This window comes from Mobula birostris, chromosome 2 (assembly GCF_030028105.1).
Source record: "Mobula birostris isolate sMobBir1 chromosome 2, sMobBir1.hap1, whole genome shotgun sequence".
Taxonomy (NCBI): domain Eukaryota; kingdom Metazoa; phylum Chordata; class Chondrichthyes; order Myliobatiformes; family Myliobatidae; genus Mobula; species Mobula birostris.
Window position 1 is genome coordinate 3628381 of NC_092371.1, and position 24531 is coordinate 3652911.

At 44.2% G+C, this 24531-nt stretch overlaps 2 protein-coding genes across 7 annotated transcripts in view; one reads left to right on the plus strand and one right to left on the minus strand.

Annotated features, from left to right (window-relative positions):
• LOC140207501 (uncharacterized) overlaps nucleotides 1-7211 on the minus strand; it is a 52102-nt gene extending 44891 nt beyond the window's left edge. For all 6 annotated transcript variants that reach the window (XM_072276064.1, XM_072276035.1, XM_072276056.1 and 3 more), the window contains exon 1: nucleotides 7132-7211. The gene's annotated coding sequence lies outside the window, so the exon portion shown is untranslated. The remainder of the gene's footprint in view (nucleotides 1-7131) is intronic.
• Nucleotides 7212-7516: 305 nt separating this feature from the next.
• The window catches only part of iqgap3 (IQ motif containing GTPase activating protein 3), a 217613-nt gene continuing 200598 nt past the window's right edge, over nucleotides 7517-24531 (plus strand). Inside the window, exon 1 of the mRNA XM_072281088.1 lies at nucleotides 7517-7613. Coding sequence (XP_072137189.1) covers nucleotides 7571-7613 — 43 coding nt within the window. The 5' untranslated portion in view covers nucleotides 7517-7570. The remainder of the gene's footprint in view (nucleotides 7614-24531) is intronic.

Sequence of the window (24531 nt, forward strand, 5' to 3'; positions counted from 1 at the left end):
GAGATGCTGCCTGGCCTGCTGCCTTCACCAGCAACTTTGATGTGTGTTGCTTGAATTTCCAGCATCTGCAGAAATCCTGTTGGTTACAGGAGTTGAGCTGTTCTGTTTAAATTGTATGAGACATCAGTGAGGTACAACTTGGACTATAGTGTCCAGTTTTGGTCACCTACCTGCAGGAAAGATATAAATAAGATTGAAAAAGTGCGGAGAAAATTTACTGGGACTTCAGTTACAGGGAAAGGCTGAATAGGTTAGCACTTTATTCCCTAGAACATAAAAGACTGAGGGGAGATTTGATAGAAGTATATAAAATTATGAGGGGTATAGCTGGGGTAAATGAAAACAAGCTTTTTCCACTGAGGTTGGGTAAGGCTACAACTACAGGTCATGGGTTAAGGGTGAAAGATGAAATATTTACGAGGACCATGAGGGGAAAACTCTTCACTCAGAGGGTGGTGAGAGTGTAGAACTAGCTGCCAGTGCAAGTGGTGGATACGGGACTGATTTCAACAATTAAGAGAAATTTGGATAGGTACATGGCTGGGTGGAGATATGTCTTTACCAAAGGAGGTGTAAGGTGCTCCTTCTGTCCGATAGACTGCAGGTCACCCTTGAGTAAGGTCTAGCACCTGATTAGCAAGCTTCCCCCCGCCCCCTAAAAATCAGGGTCACGCGAAACCATAGGAGCAGGTGGTTGTTGTTGTATGCACGGATGGTGAAAATTCCTGGTTATGCAACCACTGATGCCAGGCAGGCAATCGCTGAGGAATATTAATAATGGCATTGTAAAGACACCGTCCTGAAGAAGGTAATGGCAAACCACTTCTGTAGAAAAATTTACCAAGAGACCATGACCACCAACATCACACAGCACGGCACATGATGATGATGACATGGGTGGGAGGGTTTGGAGGACTATGGCGCAAGTGCAGGTTGATGGGACTAGGTTCAGCATAGATTAGATGGGCAGAAGGACCTGTTTCTGTGTTGTAGTGTTCTATGACTCTATGACTATGATTCTATATTAAACCAGGGAGCCCAATAAACAGATTTATCAACTTAGCAGACCTACATGCCCCAGCATTCCCTGTTTCTCATACTTCCATTATCATTTTGGTTTAGTCAATATTTCTCCTGTCAGTTTCACTCTCCTCTGCACTTAACTTCAGTTGGCAAGAGTGCGGCTTTTCAACAGCTGAGGTCCTCCCTTTCTACTTCTACACCAGCGGTCCCCAACCATTGGGCCGTGGACCGGTACCGGGCCGCAAAGAAATGTTATGAGTCAGCTGCACCTTTCCTCATTCCCTGTCACCCACTGTTGAGCTTGAACACATGCGAGGACATTACCCCTGTGTCATCCATGTCAGCGCGGGAAGGAGATCAACTCCTCGAGCTTGCAAATGAGGGCGGGTTGAAAAGTATGTTTGATATAACATCTCTGCTGGCATTCTGGATCAAAGTCAAGGCTGAATATCCTGAGATAGCCACGAAAGCACTGAAAATGTTGCTTCCATTTCCAATGTATCTCTGCAATGAATGCAACGAAAACTAAATTGTGGAATGGACTGGACATAAGGAACCCCGTTCGAGTATTGCTGACTCCCATCACCCCTCGATGTACCATCTTGTTGCAGGGAAACAAGCCCAGGGCTCCCACTGATTCAGCGATATTGGTGTGTTGCAATGATTTTATATGTTCATACGGGGGAAATATGTGCTGTGTGTTTAATATCCAAACGTTACTTAAAATGTTATGATGCTATTGACTTATATAACCATATAACAATTACAGCATGGAAATAGGCCATCTCTGCCCTTCTAGTCTGTGCCGAACGCTACTCTCACCTAGTCCCACCGCCCTGCACTCAGCCCATAACCCTCTATTCCTTTCCTGTCCATATACCTATCCAATCTTTCTTTAAATGATAATATCAAACCTACCTCTACCACTTCTACTGGAAGTTCGTTCAACACTTATTCAAGCTCCCCTGTCCTCCCCTGATAATTGACTTATCACTATATTCATGTGAGGAAAATATGCGCTGTGTGTTTAATATTAAATTCATTAGATAAACCCTTTTAGAAACGAAACTGAGTGTATTAGCCACTTATCACCTATATTCCGGTTGTGATTAACACACCCCCATGAACAGAATCGCCAAAAACGATTTGTAGAGGAAAAATCATCACGTACACGCATGCGCACTGGTGCCCGCGCATGGCTTCATGGTCATTGTAGTCTTTCTCTGGGTAAACACAACGTATTTGACTGCTACTCTTGTCCGTTGGCAACCCTACCCCACCCCCACCCCCCCACCGCCCGGGTCGGCCGGTTCGCAAGAATATTGTCAATAATAAACCAGTCCGTGTTGCAAAAAAGGTTGGGGACCCCTGTTCTACACTACGCAAAATGCATTTCCACTAGCAAACGTTGTAAGGATTCCCACAGCATCAAAGTGTAAGTCTTTACCCGAGGGATGTGTAATGAGCCCACTCTCTTACACTCTTTTCACCCATGACTGTGCTCCTGCCTATGGCACCAACTCCATCGTCAAATTTGCAGTCGACACCACAGTGACTGGATTAATTACAAAGAACAATGAAACAGCAAGAACTGTCCGAATGGTGCAACAACTGTAACCTTTCACTCAAAGTCAAACAAAATGAAAGAAATGATTACCGATTTCAGGAAATCAAGAGGGATGAACAAGATTCACTATTCTTAAACGCTGAGACAGTGGAAAGCTTTAAGTTGTTGGGAGTGAACATCGCAGAGGAGCTCTCTTGGATCACCAACACATCCTTGATAGTAGGGAAGGATCAGCAGTGCTTGTGCTATCTTAGGAGTTTAAAGAGAGCAAATCTGCCCAGAAGCTGCTGGTAAACCTTCAGTGATGTGTAACTGAGCGCATACTGACCCATTGCATGACAGTATGGTACACTAGCTGCGACAAAATCAACCAATAAGCACTTCAACAATTGATCAGAACTGCACAGAACATCACTGGGGCACGACCACCAGACAGGGAAACTGCCTACAACTCACGCTGTCTCTGGGGGGCTCACAAGACCATGGGGGGCTCATCACCTGTTTAACCTCCTGCTGCCCAGCAGGAAATACAGGAACATCTCTGCACAGACATCCAGACTGAAAAACAGGTCTGTCATGCAACTGAACATAAGCCCTCTCCCCCACTCCGCTTCACCATGGATTGACCCTACGGACAATCTCCAAGTGCACTATGTGAGCATGTGCAATATTTGGGTTTAAATAGGGCAGCTACCTTCCTTTGATTTCAAAGCTCATTTTTAAAATCTCAGCTTTAATTTTTGATGCTATGTTATACTTAATCATTGTGTTTTATAACATGGGCAAGTGCAATACTTGAATGGGACAGCCACAGTTGCTTTTAACTTAGCTGTTTGTTTTTAATTCAGTTGTAACTTAGATGTCATTCTAAATAACTCGGGTGATTTTAAATTTGGTCCTGGTGTTTTTAGTGATTGAATCGCTAGTATGCTGTTTGCACTGAATGGAGCAGCACTACAATCTCGTCATCCTCAGCAATGACAATAAAGCTCTAACTAACTAACTGGAGTCATAAACTCAAGGAGCACATATACAGACAATTTGGCCCACTTGTCCATGCTGACCAAGATGTCTAACTGAGCTAGTCCCACTTGCCTGTGTTTGGCCCAAATCCCTCTAACCTTTCCTGTCTGGGTGTATCTTAAAAGTTGTAATCATACCCACTCCTGACTGCTTCCTCTGACAGCTTGCTCTATATAGTGATACCCTCTGGGTAAAGAAGTTGCCTCTTGGGATTTTATTAAATCTTTTCTTAAACCTGTGATTTCTAGTTCTTGATTCCCCAACCCTGGGAGAAAAGACTGTGTATTCTCTCTATCTATACCCCTCACAAGTAAAGGAGAGGGGGATTAGAGGGGGATCTGAGGAGCAGTTTTCTCCCAGTAGGGGGTTTGGAATCTGGAACACACTGCCTGATGCGGTGGTGCAGGCACAGACAGTGAAGTATTTCTAGACCAGAACTAGAATCACCACCGAAACCCACCAAGGGACAACATGGAAACCACGCACACACACACACACACACACACACACACACACACACACACAGCGCCAAGCGCTTTGGGATTGCCTTAACCACTTCCTCTGACAGCTGATTCCATATACCCAGAAGCCTATCTGTGGAAAGCCTGCCTCTCAGAGCCTTTTGATTCTTTCCCCTTCACCTTAAACCCATGACATCTCGTTTCAGATTCTCCAATCCTGCGAAAGATAATTTGACATCCACCATATCTATGCCCGTCATGTTATTATAACCCCAGCAGAGAGACCCGTCTAACTCCCATGCTTCAGGGGAATAAGAGAATGATGTTGAGAAGTTAAAGTGCCCATAAGGACAACATTATTGGTAAGTGTAAACAGTGGTAATGGAGGAAATCATGTAAATTAAAATCTGAGATGAATAATGCTAAAAAGGTCATAAAAACGCAACAAAATCCCCATGGATTGGTTTTAGAATTGCTGCTCAGGAACCCAGGTTTTGAAAAATGTCATGTAAAATGAAACTTAGAAAAGTGTACCTGTTACACATCTTCAGAAAGGATAGAGACTCTATAGTCTATTTTATGCTCTGTTCTTGGTTGGTGCAACTGTAACAAAAAACAATTTCCCTTGGGATCAATAAAGTATGACTATGACTATGAGACACAGAAAAAGCCCGAGGTGATCGTGGGGATTTCAGAAATGAAAAGGTAGTTATCAGTAATGGCAATGAGAACATCCACCGTCACTGTGTCAATGAGAATGTCCACCGTCACTGTGTCAACGAGAATGTCCACTGCCACTGTGTCATCGAGAACGTCCACTGTCACTGTGTCAACGAGAATGTCCACCGTCACTGTGTCAATGAGAACGTCCACCGTCACTGCGTCAATGAGAATGTCCACCGTCACTGTGTCAACGAGAATGTCCACTGTCACTGAGAATGTCCACTGTCACTGTGTCAACGAGAATGTCCACTGTCACTGTGTCAATGAGAATGTCCACTGTCACGGTGTCATCGAGAACGTCCACTGTCACTGTCAACGAGAATGTCCACCGTCACTGTGTCAATGAGAATGTCCACTGTCACTGTGTCAACGAGAATGCCCACTGTCACTGTGTCAATGAGAATGTCCACTGTCACTGTGTCATCGAGAATGTCCACCGTCACTGTGTCAATGAGAACGTCCACCGTCACTGTGTCAATGAGAATGTCCACTGTCACTGTGTCAACGAGAATGTCCACCGTCACTGTGTCATCGAGAATGTCCACCGTCACTGTGTCAACGAGAATGCCCACTGTCACTGTCATCGAGAATGTCCACCGTCACTGTGTCATCGAGAATGTCCACCGTCACTGTCAATGAGAACGTCCACCGTCACTGTGTCAATGAGAACGTCCACCGTCACTGTGTCATCGAGAATGTCCACCGTCACTGTGTCATCGAGATGTCCACCGTCACTGTGTCATCGAGATGTCCACCGTCACTGTGTCAATGAGAATGTCCACTGTCACTGTGTCATCGAGAATGTCCACCGTCACCGTGTCAATGAGAATGTCCACTGTCACTGTGTCAACGAGAATGCCCACTGTCACTGTGTCATCGAGAATGTCCACCGTCACTGTCAATGAGAATGTCCACCGTCACTGTGTCAATGAGAACGTCCATCGTCATGGCGTCAATGAGAATGTCCACTGTCACTGTCAATGAGAATGTCCACCGTCACTGTGTCATCGAGAATGTCCACCGTCACCGTGTCAATGAGAACGTCCACTGTCACTGTCAATGAGAACGTCCACTGTCACTGTCAATGAGAATGTCCACTGTCACTGAGAATGTCCACTGTCACTGTGTCAATGAGAATGTCCACCGTCACTGTGTCATCGAGAGTGTCCACTGTCACTGTCAATGAGAATGTCCACCGTCACTGTGTCATCGAGAATGTCCACTGTCACTGTGTCAATGAGAAATACATGTTTCACGCTCAGACTCCCAACCTACTCCCTGTACACTCAGAACTGCATGGCCAGATCTGCTCTAACTCTCTTACAAGTTTTTTCAATAACTCCACTGTAGTTGGTCCTATGTCAAATAATGAGCTGGAAAACAGGAAGGAGACAGAAAGCTTAGTGACATGATGTCATGACAACAGCCCTTCTCTCAATGACAACAATACAAAAGAGCTGGAAGTCATTGACTTCAGGAAAGTTGGAGGGTCACACACTCCTGTTTACATCAATGGTATTGAGGTTACAGAGGGTTAAGAGCTTCGAGTTTCCAGGGATGAAGATCACCAATAGCCTGCCCTGGTAAAACCACCTTGGTGTCACCACCAGGAAAGCTCACCAATGCCTCTACTTTCTCAGGAGGCTAATTTGGCTTGTCTCTGTCGACCCTCATCATTTTTTTTATTGATGTACCATAGAAAGCATCCTATCTGCATGAAAAATGGTATTGGGAATGTTCACTGGTGGAAGAAGAAAAATGAGAACTGGAGATAACCAGAATCAGGCTTAATACCAGCGGCATATGCAGTGAAATTTGTTAACTCTGCAGCTGCAGTACCATGCAATATGTGATAAATGTAGAAAAAAAAGCCCCATTAGAGTAAATATATATACAATTGATAAATTAGGATAAATAGTGAAAGCACAGAAACTTAAAAAGTAGTTTTCATGGGTTCAATGTCCTGGAAAGAGAAAGCTGCAGGTTACTCTAACTTGCCTCTGAGCCAGGCGATTTGGGACTCACTTGAGCCACTAAATCAAGACGAACATTCCCAGCGCCATACAGAGAGGGTTCTCAGGTAGTACAGTAATGAAATCCCACGGCCTTTCGATCTGAGGCCAGATATTTACCATCTATCAGCCAATTATCTGCTGATTTCCACACAACTGCTGGGAGAAACCTGCAGTGAAAAGCGCCCATCATTGCAATAGTGAGGATACTGTATTTCAAAAGCCCTTCAATGATGGCGAAGAGCTTCAGGAGGTGCAAAGCGCCTTACTTGGGTCTTTTCTACCCTCAGGTCTCTAAACCAATCTCCCACCATAAACTTACCTCAGAGGGGCAGAACTGAGTTGGTTTTCTTTCTCCTGAAGGTACAAATGATATCAGTGTTTTCCCTATGGCTGCACGGTGTCCCGTTGCGCTCCTTCGTTGCCGCGGCAACCAAACCCCGCCCACCAAGACCCGGAACCAACGCCCCCTACCTCTTGATTGACGGCACTATCATCCCATCAAACAGCGGTCTGTACGAGCATGTCTTTGCACTTTGGTACTTGTAGTCCCATATCCCCTTCCAATCGCCGTGGAGCACGGCAGTGAACGACAACCCCCAGCAGGCCCTGCGCCGACCGGCTTGTGTTTGGATTTGAATGGACGTTGGGAATTTGGCGGGATATTCGGGGCGCGAGCAGCTGGAGCGCCGGTCTGTCGGCAGAGAGCAGTTTTGATCAATATAGATAAACGGCAGACAAATTGAAATCTGAGGGGGAAGATGGCAAACGAAGTGGATTCGGGCGGAAAGCGCAAATGTGGCTGTGAGTAGATCGTTGTGTAAACACGGCGAGTGATAGTCACCGCCAACCCCTCGCCCCCTCCGCCTCAAACTGCCCCGTCCGGGCTCGGCTTCTTTATCTGGGGGTCTGTCATAGCTGCTGACTCCACTTGGACTGGTAGACAGGGTGGCGCCTGCCACGTTGCCCTTCATCAGTCAGGGCAGTGAGTATGGCTTGCTGGAGGAAAGCAGCGGGTCGAGCAGCCCTTGGGAGGGGGTGGGGGTAGAATTGTCAACGATTCTGGTCGAAACCCTGCATCGGAAACGTTCCTCCACCACCCACCCCCCAAGAGACCAGCTGAATTCCTTCAGCAGATCGTTGCCTGCTCCAGATTTCAGTCCCTCCTCTCCCCTGCGGTGTGTGGTGAGACTGCACTGAACTGTGAGCAACTTTGGTCAAGTTCAATTTTATTGTCATAGAGCCACCAAAGTCAGCTTTTTGTTGCAACAGTCCATTGCAAGTTTGATCAAAAACTTAAATAAATTACACACAACTTGCACGACAATCTGAGCATAACGACACTAGTGCAAGCTGAGAGAAAAAAAGAAATAAAATATAACAACAGGAATTCTGCAGATGCTGAAAATTCAAGCAACACACATCAAAGTTGCTGGTGAACACAGCAGGCCAGGCAGCATCTCCAGGAAGAGGTACAGTCGACGTTTCGGGCCGAGACCCTTCGTCAGGACGAAGGGTCTCGGCCCGAAACGTCGACTGTGCCTCTTCCTAGAAATAAAGTATAAGGTAGGTTTGGAGTTTTTCGGGTTGGTTCAGTAACCTGATGGCAGTGGGTGAAAAAAGCTGTTACTGAACATTAGTGATCCGGCTCCTGAGCTTCCTGCCCACTGACAGCGTGAAGAAGAGGACATGGCCCAGATGGCGAGGGTCCTGTTGTACAGGACGTTGGTAAGGGTGCACCTGCACTGTGGGCTGTCCCCAGCACATCCCTGGTTGTTAATGCAAATTAATATTTCACTGCACAGGTGATAAACAAATGCATCCAAATCTGAGTAATGCAATTATACAGGACGTTGTTGAGGCCACACCTGGTGTACTGTGTTCTGGAAAGAGCACAGGGAAGATTTATTAGAATGTTGCTAGGACTTAAGGGCCCAAGTGACTAAGGAGCTGGTGGTAGACCTCAGGAGGGCTAAGGTACCGGTGACCCTGTTTCCATCCAGAGGGTCAGTGTGGACATGGTGGAGGATTACAAATACCTGGGGATACGAATTGACAATAAACTGGACTGGTCAAAGAACACTGAGGCTGTCTACAAGAAGAGTCAGAGCCAGCTCTATTTCCTGAGGAGACTGAGGTCCTTTAACATCTGCCGGAGGATGCTGAGGATGTTCTACGAGTCTGTGGTGGCCAGTGCTATCAGGTTTGCTGTTGTGTACTGGGGCAGCAGGCTGAGGGTAGCAGACACCAACAGAATCAACAAACTCATTCGTAAGGCCAGTGATGTTGTGGGGGATGGAACTGGACTCTCTGATGGTGGTGTCTGAAAAGAGGATGCTGTCCAAGTTGCATGCCATCTTGGACAATGTCTGCCATCCACTACATAATGTACTGGTTGGGCACAGGAGTACATTCAGCCAGAGACTCATTCCACCGAGATGCAACACAGAGCGTCATAGGAAGTCATTCCTGCCTGTGGCCATCAAACTTTACAAATCCTCCCTTGGAGGGTCAGACACCCTGAGCCAATAGGCTGGTCCTGGACTTATTTCATAATTTACTGGCATAATTTACATATTACTATTTAACTATTTATGGTTCTGTTACTATTTATTATTTATGGTGCAAATGTAACAAAAACCAATTTCCCCTGGGATCAATAAAGTATGACTATGAAGTTATAGGGAGAGGCTGGGCATGCAAGTTCTTTATTCCCTGGAGAGTGGGACACTGAGTGGTGTCATAGAGCTGTATAAAATAGTGAGCGGTGTAGATGGAGTGAATGCAGAGTCTTCTTTCCAGAGAAGGGGAACTATAGCGGAATAGGTTTAAGGTGAGAGGTGGAAAAGATTTAAGGACCCGAGGGGAAATGTCAGGATGGTGGGTATATGTCTGTCAGAGGAAGTGATAGAGATGGGAACAAGAGCAACACCTAAGAGACATTTGGATCAGTAACAGGAGATTCTGCAGATGCTAGAAATCCAAAGCAACACACGCAAAATGCAGGAGGAACTCGGCAGGTTAGGCAGCATCTCTGGAAAGGAGTAAAGAGTCACTGTTTCCGGCCAAGATCTTTTGTCAGGACAGGAAAGGAAGAGGGAAGGAGTATAAGCTGGAAGCTGATGGGTGAAGCTTGGGGAGGGATTGAAGTGAGAAACGGAGAGATAATGGGTGGAAAAGATAAGGGGCTGAAGAAGGAAACAGAGGAGAGGGACCGTGGGAGAAGGGAAGGAGAAGGAGCACCAAGTGGAGGTGGTAGGTGAGGCAAAGAGAAGGGGTAATAGGGGAGCCAGAGTGGGGAATGAAAAGAAAGAGGAAGGGGGAAAATTACTGGATGTTAGAGAAATTGAGACGAAATATGAGGTGTTGCTGCTCCCACCTGAGAGTGGCCTCATCATGGCAGCAGAGGAAGCCATGGACCAGCATGTCGGAATGGGAATGGGGATTGGAACTAAAATGGTCATCCATCCGGAAATCCTCCTTGTTGAGAACGGAGTGCAGGTGCTCAACAAAACAGTCCCCCAATCTACGTTGGGACTGTCCGGTGTAGAGGCCATCGCATTGGGAGCACCGGATGCAGAACACAATCCCAACAGACTTGCAGGTGAAGTTTGTCTCACCGCAAAGGACTCTTTGGGGCTCTGAATGGAGGTGCGGGAGGAGGTGAATGGGCAGAGGAAATGGTTGAGGCAGATACATTAACGGCATTTAAAATCTGCTCCACATATCTCAGAATCAAAATCAGGTTTATTATCACTGTCTTATGTGATGTGAAATTTGTTGTTTTGTGGCAGCAACACAGTGCAAAGTCATAGAATTACTATAAATTGCAAAATAAATAAATAGTGAAAAACAAAAGGAACAATGAGGTGGGGTTTGTGGACAACTGAGAAATCTGATAACAGAGGGAAAGAATCATTGATTGAATCTACCCCCTCTCACTTTAAATGTGCGTCCTCTCGTATTAGAAGCTTTGACTGTAGGAAACAGACACTGGCTGTCTACCAATGCCTCTCACAATCTTATGAACTCTATCAGGTTTCCCCTCAGCCTCTGACACTCCAGAAAAAACAACCCCAGTTTGTCCAGCCTCTCCTTACAGCTCGTGCCCTCTAACCCAGGCAGCATCTTCAGACTGGAAAGGAAGACACCATCATCGGCAGCACTGGATACAATCCGACAACCCCAGTAGATTTGCAAGTGAAGTGTTATCTCGCCTGGAAGGACTGTTTGGGGCTTTCAATGGAGGTGAATGGGCAGGTGTAGCACTTTGGCTGCTTACAGGGATAAGGGCCACGTGGGGAGGATGAATGGACGAGGGAATACGGAATGAGCAATCCCTGCAGAAAGGTGGGGGTGAGGTGAAGATGTGTTTAATAACAGGGTCCCTTTGGAGATGGCGGAAGTGGCGGAGAATGGTGTGTTGGATAAAGAGGCTCGTGGAGTGGTAGGTAAAGACAGGAACTCTCACTGTTCAGGTGGAGGAGAAAATGTTGTGAGTGTGGATATCTGGGAAATAGAGAAGATGTGGATGAGGGCAGCGTCAAATATATTGATGGATAAGGGTTTAACAGAGTACGTACTGACGTAGATTGGGAGACCACTTCGTCGAGCACCTAGCATTCCACCCTACAGAACAAGCGGGATCTCCCAGTGGCCACCCATTTTAATTCTACTTCCAATTCCCATTCCAATAAGTCTATCAGTGGCCTCTTCCACTGTTGAAATGAGGTCACACTCAGGTTGGAGGAACAACACCTTGTATTCCATTTGGATAGCCTCCAACATGATAGCATGAACATTGATTTCCAAACATCCCGTAATGCCCCCCCCCCCACCATTCCCCAATCCTTTTTCCCTTCCTCACCTTATCTTGTGGCTTGCCTATCACCTCCCTCCGGTGCTCCTACACCACACCCCCCCACCTTATCTTTCTTCCAAGGCCTTCTGTCCTATCCTATCAGACACCCCCTTCTCCAGCCTAGTATCTCTTTCAGCAATTAACATCCCAGCTCTTTAATTCATCCCCTCCCCTTCAGGTTTCACCCTTCACCTCGTGTTTCTCGCTCCCCTACCCCCACCTTTAAAATCTACTCAGTTTTTTTTCCATCGGCCCTGCTGAAGGGTCTCAGTCCGAAACGTTGACTGTATGTTTTTCCACAAATGCTGCCTGGCCTGCTGAGTTGCTCCAGCATTTTGTGTGGTGTCAAATGGAGTCAGCTTGGTGGGCACCGTAATGGGGAGCAAGGACATGGCAGACCAATTGAATAATTACTTTGGTTCTGTCTTCACTAAGGAGGACATAAATAATCTTCCAGAAATAGTAGGGGACAGAGGGTCCAGTGAGATGGAGGAACTGAGCGAAATACATGTTAGTAGGGAAGTGGTGTTAGGTAAATTGAAGGGATTGAAGGCAGATAAATCCCCAGGGCCAGATGGTCTGCATCCCAGGGTGCTTAAGGAAGTAGCCCAAGAAATAGTGGATGCATTAGTGATAATTTTTCAAAACTCGTTAGATTCTGGACTAGTTCCTGAGGATTGGAGGGTGGCTAATGTAACTCCACTTTTTAAAAAAGGAGGGAGAGAGAAACCGGGGAATTATAGACCGGTTAGCCTAACGTCGGTGGTGGGGAAACTGCTGGAGTCAGTTATCAAGGATGTGATAACAGCACATTTGGAAAGCGGTGAAATGATCGGACAAAGTCAGCATGGATTTGTGAAAGGAAAATCATGTCTGACGAATCTCATAGAATTTTTTGAGGATGTAACTAGTAGAGTGGATAGGGGAGAACCAGTGGATGTGGTATATTTGGATTTTCAGAAGGCTTTTGACAAGGTCCCACACAGGAGATTAGTGTGCAAACTTAAAGCATTCGGTATTGGGGGTAAGGTATTGGTGTGGGTGGAGAGTTGGTTAGCAGACAGGAAGCAAAGGGTGGGAATAAACGGGACCTTTTCAGAATGGCAGGCGGTGACTAGTGGGGTACCGCAAGGCTCAGTGCTGGGACCCCAGTTGTTTACAATATATATTAATGCCTTGGATGAGGGAATTAAATGCAGCATCTCGAAGTTTGCGGATGACACGAAGCTGGGTGGCAGTGTTAGCTGTGAGGAGGATGCTAAGAGGATGCAGGGTGACTTGGATAGGTTGGGTGAGTGGGCAAATTCATGGCAGATGCAATTTAATGTGGATAAATGTGAAGTTACCCACTTTGGTGGCAAAAATAGGAAAACAGATTATTATCTGAATGGTGGCCGATTAGGAAAAGGGGAGGTGCAACGAGACCTGGGTGTCATTATACACCAGTCATTGAAAGTGGGCATGCAGGTACAGCAGGCGGTGAAAAAGACGAATGGTATGCTGGCATTTATAGCGAGAGGATTCGAGTACAGGAGCAGGGAGGTACTACTGCAGTTGTACAAGGCCTTGGTGAGACCACACCTGGAGTATTGTGTGCAGTTTTGGTCCCCTAATCTGAGGAAAGACATCCTTGCCATAGAGGGAGTACAAAGAAGGTTCACCAGATTGATTCCTGGGATGGCAGGACTTTTCATATGAAGAAAGACTGGATGAACTGGGCTTGTACTCGTTGGAATTTAGAAGATTGAGGGGGGATCTGATTGAAACGTATAAGATCCTAAAGGGATTGGACAGGCTAGATGCAGGAAGATTGTTCCCGATGTTGGGGAAGTCCAGAATGAGGGGTCACAGTTTGAGGATAGAGGGGAAGCCTTTTAGGACCGAGATGAGGAAAAACTTCTTCACACAGAGAGTGGTGAATCTGTGGAATTCTCTGCCACAGGAAACAGTTGAGGCCAGTTCATTGGCTATATTTAAGAGGGTGTTAGATATGGCCCTTGTGGCTACGGGGGTCAGGGGGTATGGAGGGAAGGCTGGGGCGGGGTTCTGAGTTGGATGATCAGCCATGATCATAATAAATGGCGCAGGCTCGAAGGGCCGAATGGCCTACTCCTGCACCTATTTTCTATGTTTTATGTTTCTATGTAATGGGCATGGATGAAAAGCAATGTGGAGACCCAAGATGACAAGTTTTGGAATCTGGATCACAGTCCAATTCATTGTAACTGATATGTCATGAAGTTTGTTGTTTTCAGCAGCTGTACAGTGTGAGTTACAGAAGCTGCAGTAAGTTACAAACATAAATTGTGCAGCAGAGGTAGCGTTCACAGACAGTTCAGAAATCCGATGGTGGAGGGGAAGAAACTGTTCTTAAAAAATCAAGGGAACTTGGGCTCCTAAACCACCTCCCCGATAGCAGTAGATCGAAGAAGTCATACCCAGTTGGTGAGGGTCTTTAATGATAGGTGCTACCTTCTTGAGATGCCACCTGTTGAAGATGTGGGGAGGGTTGTACCTGTGATGGAGCTGACTGAGTCTAATTCAGCAATTGGGTATAAATGAGGAAAATTAAAACTGTCGGAAGACCCAATGGTTTGGGCAGCATCTGTGGTGACAGCAGGGTAGTTGATGATTAAGGTAAAGACCATGCATCACATCTGTGTCCAGTCTTGATGCAGTGTCTCAACCTGAACTATCACCTACTTTTCTGCCACTACAGATACTAGCTAATCCATTAAGTTCCCTGCGCAGTTTGTTTTGTTTTGATGAGGAAACTGTGACGTAGGACAGCAGCTGTGATCTTGTTGAAGGGCATAGCTGCCGTGAGTGACTGATTTCTTCTGTTCTTATGAGTAGCCATGATGGGCCATGCAGCTGAAGAGTGACCTGATAGAAATTTATAAAACTGAGGGGCATAGATGAGGTGCAGTCAGAGTCTTTTTCCCAGAGTGGAAATGTCAGATATTAGAGAGTATAGGTTTTCGGTGAGAGGGATAAGTTTAAAGGAAATTTACGAGGGAAATGATTTTACATAGGGAGTGGTAGTTACCTGGAACATGCTGCCGGGAAGATGGTAGAGGCAGATGTATGTGTAATGGCTTCTTTGTAATGTTCTCTGCTGAGGTAACGGTTTCTCTGTAACAGCCATGTTTGGGTTATTACTGGAGATTACAGGACTGTTAGCCAATCAGGGATTGTTTTGTCTTGTGTACCTGGAAAGATATTGTTTTTGCGGTCTTTTGTCGAGGAGAGATGAAGAGGGAAGACGCGAGTGGAGAAAGCTGGTAGAACGGCGGATGGAGTGCATTGAGATCTGAGGGTCCAAAGGTCGGTGACGTTCGGAGATCGATGGTGAAAGGATGACTACTGAGTGAGCTCGAACTGGAACTTTGACTTGGGCCCTCTTTTTGTTTTGTTTATTTTCATTAGTAACCCTGTTTTCAGATTAAGATTCATAAAGTCTATCATTTAATTGCATATGGTGTACTGTCTGATATTTTGCATTGTGGGTTTGTAACTGGGGGTACATTACATAGCATCCACACAAATGTGATTAACCAGTTTGGTGAGCTGGGTGAGCCTGAGGGTTACATAGAGTGATATTAAAGAAGCGCTTAGAAGGGCATAGTAGCATATAGACCACGTGCAGGTAGATGGGATTAGTTAGATTGGCATATTTAGTCATGATGGGTTGAATGGCCTGTAGCTATGCTGTACTGTTCTGTGTTTAAAGGACAGCAGAATTAAAGAAAAAAATTAGCTCTTGGAATTTTTAAAGGACTTGAGAGTAGACAAGGTGAAGAGGTTTGCCTAGCTGAAGGTTGCATTCTAAAATCAGGATCTGCCATTCAGGGCAGAGATGAAGTTAAAATTCTTCACTCAGTGGTGGATCTTTGGAATTCTCTACCCAGGAGAATTATGATAGCTGTCATTGAGTGCATGCAGAGCTGTAAATGGTGGGCTCTTGGATAATTGAGGGATGTGGACACAGTATTTACAGGAAGAGATTAGCAGTGATTTTATTGAAAGGCGGGGCAAGTTTATTATGAACAAATATGACACATTGATGGGAGGGTGGAATTTGTCCCCTTTGCAAGATGCCAGCTCTTTGATCACACTTCATTTTGTCCTAGTGTACTGCTCTTTTGCCCTGTGCGGGTAAGTGAGATAAGAGTCTTTAGTTTAATAGTTTGGTACAATATCAAGGGCTGAAAGGCCTGTCCGGTGCTGTACTGTTCTATGTTCTGTGTAGCTGCAGTTTCTTTCCCCTTTCATATTTGTCCATGGAAATGGAATAAAATTACAAATAAAGTCCCTTGAGGAGAACAAGGGATGTAAGTGTACACAAGTAAATTAGGAGAGCAAAAAGGGGCCATAAGGTAATCCTGGCAGATAAGGTAAAGGAGAATCTTAAAATGTTCTCAAAGTATATTAAGAGTTAAAGGATAGGTAGGAAATGAGAAAGTCCCCTAAAAAGATTCATTGTGGTAATTATGTGGACAAAGTTTTAAATGTCTCCACCACAGAGAAATACATGGAATCTAGAGAATTCAGTGGAGAAACGGTGATATCCTGGAGCATATCAACATTATGAAAGAGGAGCATTTCAACATTTAAATAGCATGAAGGTAGATAAATATATCGGGCTTGACCAGGTATATCCAAGGATAGTATTGGAACTACCTTTTTAAAGTTTGCTGATGACACCGCTGTTGTTGGCCAAGTCAAAAGTGGTGACAAATTGATATATAGGAAGGAGATTGTCACCCAATGTCAGCAAAACCTGACTGCGAGAGTTGTTGACTACAGGAGGAAGAAGCTGGAGGTTCATGAGCCAGTTTTCATTAGCGGAATGGTGGTGGAGAGGGTCAGGAATTTTATATTCCTTGGTGTCAACGTATCAATGGATCTGACCTAGGACCAGCACATAGTTGCAATCACAAAGAAGGCACAACAGTTCCTCTACTTTCTTAGAAATTTGAGTAGATTTGGCATGTCACCAAAACCTTTGCCAAACTTCTATAGATGCATGGTGGTTGCATCGCATTCCGATATAAAAACATCTACGTCAGGAAGAGAAAAGGCTACAGAAAGTGGGAGATGCAGCCTAGTCCATCACAGGAAAAACCTCCCCACTGAGTATGCTTACATGGAGTGCCACCAGAGGAAGAAGCATTAATTCTCAAAGAACCCCCACCATTCAGGCCAGACCTTCTCACAACTACCATTGGTTTCAATTTGAAAGAACCTGTTAGAGTCCAGTTTATTATCACTGAATTAGATGATGTGAAACTTGTTGTTTTGATGCAGTATTGCAGTGCAAAGACATAAGAATGTAAGAAAAAGAAATTACATTGATGTTCATGGGCTGTTCAGAAGTCTGATGGCTGGAGGGAAGGAAACTTTCTGAATCATTGAATGTGGGTTCAAAGGTTTATTATCAAAGTATACAACTCTGAAATTCTTCTCCAGATCGCCATGAAACCAAGAAAGAAAACAAAGGCAGTACGATCATCAACCCCAAATCCCTCCTCCCTGCATAAATAAAAACCGAGCAGGCATATCAACCCCATATCCCCCCTCCCCGGCACACAAAAAAAACAAGAAAGATTGGGTGGAAAAACACTGAATACAATAAAACCATAAGACTGGGGTGGGGTGGGGGGGGGGAGAAGTCCACAGTCTAAGTCCACATCCAAAGTGCAGAAAACCTGGGCAATACTCTCCCTCTCCATAGCAGAGTGATCTCATCACCGATTTTAAAAAGGTGTTTTAAGTTGTACATAAGTTAAATGTGTATCAAATTCAAGATCAAGAATCGAGTTTTTGTCATGTGTATATCAAAACATACAATGAAATGCATTAACGTATGTTGGGGCAGCCTGCAAGTGGTGCCACACATTCTGATGCCAACATCACATGCCCACAATGTTTAGCAGAACACAAGAAGGAAAAAAGAACAGAGCAAGATAAGCCCCATTCCTCCCTCCTACCCACATGTATACACAGTCCCTTAACCTCAGAACAGACTATTTTCTTCGATCTTCAACTACCAGTGGACTCTGAATCAGGCTTGCAGACATTGGACTTCGACTTCCTCAGTGGACTTGCAGAGGTTCACAGACAATGCTCTGGCAAATGGGTTTTGACTTCCAGAATTTTGATTTGACCCTTGGTCGATGATCCTCTGCATCGATCCCAGGACACTTCAATCACCGAACACTAGGCTTTCAGCTCTGGTCTCACTGATTCGTGAACCCAGGAGGTCATCAGAACTTGTTCCTCCTCCCATACAAAACTCTGACTCCAGACCCGCAGACATCTCACTGATAGAGGGGTGAGGAGGCACTTGTTCATTTTCTGCCAACCCCACATCCAACCATGGATGCCTCATGTCCATGCTGCTGGCTTTCAATCACTGAGTGGAGACTTAGACTAGATGAATCACTCATTTGGGCACTTCTGGCTGCAGATTTTTGTAAGTGTTTTGTCTTCCTCTTCTGCGTTGGCATGTTAGGCTCCCCCATCACTAAGAATGAGATATTTGTGGATTCTCTTCCGCTGAGTTGTTTAATGACCCACCACCATTCACGACTGAATGTGGTGGGACTGTGGAGTATGATTCCTATCTGCTCGTCGTGGTCTTGCTTAGCTTTGTCTGTTGCTTGCTGTTTATATTAGAGTCATGGAGTCATAGAGCAATACAGCACAGGCACAGGTCGTTCAGCCCAACCAGTCCATGCTGACTATGGTGCCCACCTGGCTAGTCCCATTTTCCTGTGCTTGGCCCATATCCCTCTGAACCCTGCCCCATCATCTATCTACATTCCTCTTAAACTATGCTATTGTACCTGCCTTAATTACTTCCTCTGGCAGCTCATTCCATAGATTTCCCACGTTCTGTATGAAAAATTGTCTGGTATTAAGTAGTTCTGTCTTGCAGCTTTGCCAGGTAGGTTGTTTAATCCTCTATCTGCCTGGTGCTGTTCCTGAAAAGGCCCCCTGTGCTCTTGTTGAACCAAGGTTAATCCCCGATTTGGTGCTGATCTGTCAATGAGGTTGCTAATTGTGTTTGAGTACAATTCTGCTTTTTTCAATAGGCCACAGTGACTTATGGACGTTAAGTCCTGAGTTCATAGTCTGCTCCATTTAGCAGGTAGATTAGATTACATTTAAATATAATTAGTTTTATTTGTCATATGTACATTGAAACATATAATGAAATGTGTCACTTGTGTCAATGACCAACACTGTTCGAATATAGGCTGGGGGCAGCCTGCAAGTGTCACAATACAATGAGGCAAAACAAAATACTGGAGGAACTCAGCAGGTTGAGGAACTCAGCATCTATTGAGGAAAATAGACAGTCGACACTCGGGTTTGAGACTCTTCAAGACTCAAAGGTTCCTCCAGATGTTTTGTGTGTTCAGATTTTCAGCATCTGTAGTCTTTTTTTGTGTCTACAATATGGTGAAGGGCATTTTCAACGAAGTGAAGATTTTGTCACTGCTACCCGTGCCAAGGTCAGCTTTGTCCATAAGAAATGGGTGTAGGAGAATGCCCCTAAAGCCAGCCATACCATTAGATATGAACTTAATCTTGTTCTTACTTTCCTATTGGTTCCATTCAGCTCTTGGTCCAATTGACCTGACTTGACCATATTCAGTGATATGGTCACTGGGGTTGGGGTGAGGCGGGGTGGGGGAGCAAGGAGTGAATTTCAAAGATTTGCAATTCTCTGAAGTTGTTTTCTAATTGAATGGGGAATAGGCGTCAGGAAGTCGTGGCTTAATTCTTGTTCTTAACTCTGCACAGATGTTACATTTTTCATATTATGGATTTTCTGCTTGAAATTGTCATATTCTGTAGACGAAAACATAACCTGCAGAAAAGTTTGAAATGATGGATCTTCTGAGAAGAATTTTACAATTAAAATTACTTTCCAGACTGGTTCCAGTTCCCTATCAGACAAAAAGTGAATTGTTTTTTTGGACATTGCAAAACCATGTGAATCAATTGCTCTTTATTTTCATAAATCTTTTGCTTGTGTTTAATTAGCAGCTTTTCCCAGAGGGTAAATATCAGATACTGGGCAGTTGCCAAGAGTCAATTTGTTTTAAGTAGGAGAACTTATGCAGGTCGCTAAGTTGGTCAAATTTAGTGAAATTTGATTCTCCTCTGCTAGTTCCATTAACTTGGGCAAATATTTCAAATTTCCTTTTAATATAAAGAATGCATAGATCAATTTATAGAATGGTTACTTCATTATCTGTTATTTTTTTTGGCAAGCATACCTGCCTAATCTCAGTCTCCAGGAAGGAGGCCTCTTGGTTTTGATTTCAACTAAGGTGTCCCTGATGTAATCTAAACACAGTTCTTGCAGTCCTCTCAGATAATTTGTGTTGCATCACTATTCCCAGAAGCATTATTGGCAAGGGGATCCTAATAACCCTGGGATATTAAGGGAATCAAAGGATTTGATGTTAGTGCAGGAATGTGATGATAATCTCAATGCAAGCAAGGACGGCACGGCGGTGTAGCAGTTAACATAGCGCTTTACAGTGTCGATGATCAGAAGGTCGGAGTTCAATTTCCATTGCTGTCTGTAATAAGTTTGCACATTCTCCCTGTGACTGCATGGTTTTCCTCTGGGTGCTCTGGTTTCCTCCCACATTCCAATGATGTATGAGTAGAGTTAGTGAGTTGTGGGCATACTATGTTGGCACTGGAAGTGTGGTGATACTTGCAGGCTACCCCCAGCATAATCCTCGGACTGTGTTCGTCATTGATGCAAGCAACCCATTTCACTGTATGTTTCAATGTACATGTGACAAGTAAAGCTAATCTTGTATTCTTTACTGAAATGCAGCATGTCATGTGGTGGCAAACTAGAGCTCCATTCCACTCAGTTAGCTCTGCTTTGCCTCCAAATTGACAGGATGCTAGTCAGGTCTTTGTTTCAGGAGCAGTAGAAAGTTTCTTTCAAACTAAGATCTGGAAGAAACTTTAAAAGTCTTCATTAACTAGCCAATGACATTGTCACTTTTTCCAGCAGCCTTTGTATTATACTGGGCACTAACATGGGTTTTAAACTGCCAACAACATCTTCCAAAGATGGTGTCCCAAAAAGGCAACATCCATTATTCAGGACCTCACCATCCAGGTCATGCTTTCTTTTCATCAGGGAGGAGCTACAGGAGCCTGAAGACCCACTTAATGTTTTAGGAACTGCTTCTTCCCCTCTGCCATCAGATTTCTGAGCGGCCCATGAACCCTGTTCTATTTCTCTTTTGCAATATTTATTTATTTTTACAGTGGAATTTGTTTAAACTACAAATTCCATGACTTGCTTCAGTGACAGTAAACCTAATTCTGATTAGCCAAGGCATAGCATGCAGGTCTTTTCCAAACATTCCCCTCTCTTATGTTAAACCTCATCTGATGAAGTCATAGGAAGTCATTCCTGCCTGTGACCATCAAACCTTACAACTCCTCCCTTGAAAGGTCAGACACCCTGTGCCGATAGGCTGGTCCTGGACTTATTTCATAATTTACTGGCATAATTTACATATTACTATTTAACTATTTATAGTTCTACTACTATTTATTATTTATGGTGCATCTGTAACGAAAACCAATTTCCCCCTGGGATCAATAAAGTATGACTATGACTATTATATATACCTTTGTAATCTCTGGACTGTTTAAACCATCACCCTTCCCTTAGTTTAGTGACCTATTGTATGTTTGCTTCCAGTTAAGTTTCTACATAATCATTCTCAGCCTAGTTTTCTGATCACTTCCTCGTCTTGTCCCCCTGTCTATCTCTGACATTTCTCAGGCTAACAGCCCGCAGTTTCAATCCTGACAGCATTGTCATCCTCTCTTTTTATTTGTTCCAGTGCTCCAAACATGGTGGCTTTGCCTTCCTAAAAAAACCCTCTGGTTCCTATTTTTTCTTAAGGCATCCATAGAATGTGCATTCTTTGAACAAGTTCAGTTTATTGTCATTCAAACATACACATGTATACTACCAAACGAAACAACGTTCCCCCAGACCAAGCTACACTATACTGTGCTGTACATAAACTAATATTACCACAAATAGATGAACAAATAATAAGGTTATTTACAATACAAGTTTAAAAAGTAAGCAGTATGATGCTGATGGCACATCATACATGGTGAGTCCTGGGTGGGGTCTGGGAGTTCAGTAGTCTTACGACCTGGGGAAAGAAGCTATTTCCCATCCTAACAGTCCTTAACTAACTCTGGTACCTCCTGCCTGATGGTAGGGGTTCAAAGTGATAGTTGGATGATCGGAGGGAGCAAACTTGTGTGATAATACCAAAGCCCCTTGAGATAATGGTGTTATGCAAATTATTAATTCCCAAGTGCAACTGCTCTGATATGAAGTGAAAGGCACAAAATGCTCGAGGTTCTCTGCAAATCAGGCAGCATCTATGGAGGGGAATAAACAGCCAGCATTTCAGACTAAGACCCTTTGTCCTGGGGGGATTATTCCCCCTCAGCTTGGTCTGGTGGAAAATTGTTTTGTTTAGTAGATGCTGCCTCACTTGCTAAGTTCCTCCAGCATTTGGTGGGTGTTGCTCAAGATTTCCAGAATCTGCAGAATTTCTTTGTTTACGCTCTGATATTAAGCAATTTAAAGTGAGGCCTGGGTATTGATTGAACTGCGCCTGATAAATGATATGTAGCGCTTGGCATGTCTTGGGCAGTGATTGTCTGGAACAAGAGGATCTCTGCATTATAGTCTTTGCAGCACTAACCTCTGGATTTGCAAGTGCATCTTCATTGATCAGACCACTGACCACAAATAGAGAGGATCCTGTTCTGATGGCATCTCAAAATATTCTGATATCTACCACCTTGGGCCAGGGCTTGCGACATATGGGACATGCCATCCCTTTTCAAACTGTACAGCATCCACAAATTTTGCAGTTACTGAATTCCCAGTGCATCTGAATGCCTGGACACCTTCCCCACTTCACTGTAGAAGCTCCTTTGCCAGAAAGCCAGCTGGCAGATTACCCTCTAGCAGGCAGTTGGAGACTAGCTTTACTAGTGTTGTCCCACATCCCAAAGAGTAAATTTGCAAGAGGAAGTTTTAATTTGTGGCTGTGCTCCTTCATCTCTCCTTCACATATTCTGTTCCTGATTTGACTTTTTGTCTCTTCCCTGCAACACTCTTGCTGATATTTTTATTCCATTTCTAGTTTCCTCAATACCAACAGTGCTAATCTGTTTTTACTTTTTCTTTAAAGACACTAATATCAATGAAATCTGTAATGTTTTTCAAGTACTTATTATGGCTGAAGTTTCTGTCCCTTGTTGGGTCAGTTCTCTGATGCTTTGCTGAAACATTTATTCTTTCTGTGTGATCCTGGATTGGGTGGTGTTGATGGGACATTTGATGATGGAGCACATCACTTAATGTGATTGCAATTTACAGCCAAGCATAAAAAGCACACGGCCTTGTAATAAGGTCTCACTGGATAATCAGGAAGGCATGATTTTCCCCTTCAACCGCAACCCTTTCTCCCCCCCATTTCCCTCCCCATGTTAAAAAAATTCCCAGTGTAATTTACTATCTTGTACACAATCAAATATTTCCACATGGAGCAACAATTTGACCTGAGGGCTTTCAGGTTGAGGAAGTTTAAATCCACACCAGACGTTACTTTTTCCCTACAGCTATTGGTAGTTCCTTTGACTGACTTCAGCATTCTTTTACTTTTCATTCTTCAGTAAGTAATCAGTTTTTGATTGTTGAGAGGTTCTGTACCAGTTCTTGTTTGATCCTGCCCTACATGACCCTGTTTGTGTAAATTGCATTTGAAATGATCACAGTGACACAGGTAGACAGTAATGGTGCTGTTTGGTGTGCTTGCCTTCAGTCAAGGGATAGAGTATAAGAGGTGGTTATGTTACAACTTTACAAGGCATTCATGAAGCTTCACTGGGAACACCGTGTAGAGTTTTGGTCACCATGCTATAAGAAGGACATGATTAACCTGGAAAGGGTGCAGCAGTGCTCAAGGATGATGTTGCTGGGACTGAGCAGCTTCAATGATGAGGAGAGACTGGACGGTCTGGGCTACTTTCCCCAGAGTGAGGAAGACTGATAGGTTACCTTATCACAGCTTGGTTTGGAAATCCAATGCCCAAGAATGGAAAAGCCTCAAAAAGTAGTGGATACAAGTCTATCAGAGGTAATACCCTTCCCACCATTGAGCATGTCTGCAAAGAGCGCTGTTGCAGGCCATGCTCTCTTGCTACTGCTATCAAAAAGAATGTACAGGAGCCTCAGGACACACACCACCAGGTTCAGGAAGAGTTATTACCCCTCAACCATCAGGCTCTAGAACCAAAGGGGATAACTTCACTCAACTTCACTTGTCCATCACTGAATTGTTCTCACAACCTATGGACTCACTTTCAAGGACTGTTTATGTTCTTGATATTTATTGCTTTTTTTTTCTTTTTAGATTTGCAGTTTGTTGCCTTTTACACATTGGTTGTTTGTCCATCTTGTATGTAGTTTTTCCACTTTGCAGTGAATGCCTGCAGGAAAATGAGTGTCAGGGTAGTATATGGCAACATGTATTTTGATGATAAATTTACTTTGACCTTTATAGGGGTCACAGATAAGTTGGATGGTCAGTTTTTTTCTCCAGAGTGGGGCTGAAACTAGATAGCATAATTTGAAGGTCAGAGGATGAAGATTTAAAAGGGACCTGAGGGGCAAGTTTTTCAACATAGATTCATGCATATATAGAAATAACTGCCAGAGAAAGTGGTAAAGCTGAGTAAAATTACATTGCTTAAAAGACATTTGGG